The sequence below is a fragment of the Arachis ipaensis genome, chromosome B03 (assembly GCF_000816755.2).
Source record: "Arachis ipaensis cultivar K30076 chromosome B03, Araip1.1, whole genome shotgun sequence".
In the NCBI taxonomy this organism is placed as follows: domain Eukaryota; kingdom Viridiplantae; phylum Streptophyta; class Magnoliopsida; order Fabales; family Fabaceae; genus Arachis; species Arachis ipaensis.
In genome coordinates this window covers 130,407,612-130,411,107 of record NC_029787.2, presented here as the reverse complement: position 1 = coordinate 130,411,107, position 3,496 = coordinate 130,407,612, and the positions used below count along the sequence as shown (strand labels likewise).

The following is a 3,496-nucleotide window of genomic DNA, read 5'->3' as shown; positions in this document are numbered from 1 at the left end:
TTGAATGCTTACAATATACCAATCAATCATTAAGCAAATAATTTACACTTGTAAAATTTACACTGTGGCTTATTAGTGACCATTCCAACCAACACAAACACGCTCAGAAATCATAACCATAAGAGGACTCTTATCTCCCAAAAACATCAAATTTTAAGAGACTGACAACTAACTAGTTCAGCAGATCTACCACTCCTACTTGCAAGAACCCTCCAAATCCTGGATTCTGCTGAAGAATCAGCATGTTCACTGGATGAGTAATCCGAAGATGACAAGTTGGGTTGGCCAGAAGCTAAATCACTTTGCAAGTCAGCCTGAAACACTGTTATGTTGTGATTAGCATCTTTTGTTATTACATGAATTTTTCCAAGCAAACCGGCTAAAAGATAAGGCGATTCTGCATCAGTGAAATCATGAATAGGAACATCTCCGGCAGCAACTTTCCAGCTATCACCTTCATAATCGTATACCTTGATCTTTGCACTGTCAAGGGAATTTGAAGGATCAAGGGCATATAAATCACCATTGACTGTAACACTCAACTTTGTTCCAGCTTGCCTCGCTGGCCAACCTTCACCCATGCCATTTGGCATTTCAAGCCATGAATTTACATTCGGATCATAAACCTCACCCCCAACATCAACGAAAAATGGCCAGCAATACAAACTCTGAGGAACAAACAACCTTCCCCTGTATGAAGTCATTCCTGTCGCAATAGGCTTGAGCAAATCAGCCAGAAAAGCAGTAGGCAGCACCTGAGCTTTCGCAAAAGGCATGTTTGGTAATTGGGACCATGTTCCTGTATGGGGGTCGTAAACTTCTGCAGATTGAAGGGGGCTGAGTCCACCACGACCCCTAGTAACGCCTCCAACAACATAAAGCTTATTATTTAGTATACCCGTCTTGCAATACGCTCTACCAACAGACATTGGGCTAGCCTCAGTCCAAGAGTTTTTGACGGGATCATACTGCCAAACAGACTTCATTGCCGAAGCTCTCGAAAATCCTCCTAATGCATAGATGCAACCATCAACAACTCCAATGGAGCAACCACAAAATGGCATCCGATCCAGAGCATCTCTCCGACCAAGCCAGCTCATTATGATATCAGCAATCTTGATACGTGAACCCATCATGCTCCACACTCTAAGGGGAAAGGCAGCCAAACCCTTCTTTGCTTCATCTTCAAAGGAGATTTTTGGCATTGGTGGCAACCTTTGCCATCTTCTGGAAATAGGGTCCAAGCCAGACCATAAAAGCTTATCATCTTTGACCCTTGTTAATATGTAGAGCCACTCTTCCGTGGTTCCAAGTTCTTTTCTCACACAAAATAGTTCAGTGCTCACAAGGGCAGCCTTCCACACATGCGAAACTAACTTCAGACTTAAATAATTAATTCGAGGAACCCTAGCTAGAATTTGGATTGATATCTCATCAGGAAGGGATGGTATCAGTCTTGAATTATCTTCACAGGAGCTTGATAATAACCTCTGCCTCTTGCAAGCTTCATCTTGCAAAGCCGCCACAGAGGGATCACTCCATCTAGTCTTGGAACTATTCAGACTCAGTATATTCCCCATTAGAGACACTTCAAATTCACATTGAAGATAAACACATCAAGCTTCAAAGATAAATCAGTTTGAGAGCATCCTTACTCTTAAATCATCTGTTACCACACACATAAAGAAAATTGTTTGTTCAGTTGAAAAAATGGATTGAACAAATGAAATAAATCTTACATATTATAAATATATACTTACAAAAACATTATCAACATGCAATCTACTAAAAGCAATACACAACAGGCCAAAGCGCTCAAGCAAAGTGAATACATCTAATACAAATATTCAAATAGAACATCATCATTCACACAACTTCCACAAACAAAAGTAAAAAACAGAACTGTGCACTAATACAAATAGAAACGACGGGCTTATAAACAAACACACAATACATAAAAACGTAAGAAAAAGAAAATCGACAATTTAGCATAGAAAACTTACACTCGGATTCTCCAGCATAGAAATAAGCACATATGACAGATGGAAGGAATCATAAAAACACCAGCACAATGCCCATCATTTTATACACTCAAAAATGGGAATTTAAAAAGACCCAGAAAGTCAATTAGGAACCTCAACGAAGAATCACTAGGAAACTGATCGAAAAATCGCTACTTTATCCCAAACCCCTGTTTCTGAAGAAGGGGGTATCTTTTTTTGCTCTGGCACGGGATGGATCATGAATATTAGAGATAGAAACAGGGTTTTGTGATTCTAAATTTCCAAAGAGTGTGTTCCTCTCAGAAAGTGTAGTGTGTAAACGCAACTGCGTGAAAGGTATCATATCCCTTTCACTGCGTCCAAGTTGTTGGGGCAATCTCTTCCGTCCATTTAAGGGTCCCACGTTTGGTGTACGGCCTAAATCTTGCACAATTTTATATTTGTCTTTTCTCTGTGATTTACAAAATAAATTATCAGAAATACTATAATACCTTTGTATACACTGTGCCTTCTAATTTTTTAAATTAAAAATAATTAATANNNTATTTCTATATTATAAAAAATATATACACAATACTTGATGTTAAAAATATGCTATATGCAGTGAAAAATACCATACAATTATATAAATAAAGTTACCTGATATAAATATATGTCGACAAGAGTGGTAATATGCACTCTATTTGCAGGTACTCAATTGAGAATAGATCCTCTTCATTGTAAAAAAAAAATTGAGAGTATAAAGTGTAATCTTTAATCCTTCATTACTCTCTCTCTCATGTTTATTTTTTGTCTCACTTATAAAATTAATGGTGAGATATCACACTTTACTCTCTTAATTGTTAAAAAAAAATGAGATGATTCATTCCCGTACTCAATCCAATCCAATCCGATCAGGTAGATTATTAATTCAATCTGCAGCGGGTAGAGCAAGGTGCGAGTAGAATTTTCATGCGGGTCTAGTAGGGTGCGTGTTGAGTCTCAATTCTATCCGACTAACCTACATCCTATATATGTATATATTATCAAATCTGCTACACATCTAAGCATTATTGTCATCTAAGTTTAACCAAGTAGACTCAACGCTAACAAAAACTACTCTCATTAAAAGAGCGTAATTATACACGCGGGTACGTTATTATCGTCGTCATCGTCTTCTTCTTCACATTCTTCCTCCTCCTCCTCCTTTTTCTCCTTCTTCTTCTTGTTCTTCGCGTGTTTTCTCCTCATCGTCATTCTTTTGTTGCTACTGATATTGTTGCATTTTTTTTCTTTTTTCCCTCCTCTTCTTGGTGATTTTGCAACATTAAGTGTTTTAAATTGTGTAGAACAACGAGACCAAATGCACCTTAATTTACTCAAAAATGAACCGAAATCACATCTAGAATGAACTGAAAATTAAATTTCGAATGAACCAAAATTGATTAACGATGACAATACACAAACAAACTCGTTTCAAAATAAGTACAGACCAAATACACCTTATTTAAATC

At 37.3% G+C, this 3,496-nt stretch overlaps 1 protein-coding gene across 3 annotated transcripts; it reads right to left on the bottom strand.

The window, feature by feature from the left end:
- LOC107631619 (F-box/kelch-repeat protein At1g22040) lies at nt 1-2,353 on the bottom strand. 3 transcript variants are annotated; one of them, XM_016335111.2, is made up of 2 exons: nt 2,136-2,353; nt 1-1,666 (listed from the first exon to the last, which is right to left on the bottom strand). In XM_016335111.2, exon 2 carries the CDS (start codon nt 1,578-1,580, stop codon nt 147-149), a length of 1,434 nt encoding a protein of 477 aa, XP_016190597.1. In that variant the 5' UTR covers nt 1,581-1,666; nt 2,136-2,353; the 3' UTR covers nt 1-146. The 3 variants fall into 3 exon arrangements, with proteins under 3 accessions (XP_016190597.1, XP_016190595.1, XP_020975537.1); XM_016335109.2 differs by having other exon boundaries at nt 2,004-2,350; XM_021119878.1 differs by lacking the exon at nt 2,136-2,353 and adding an exon at nt 1,761-1,988.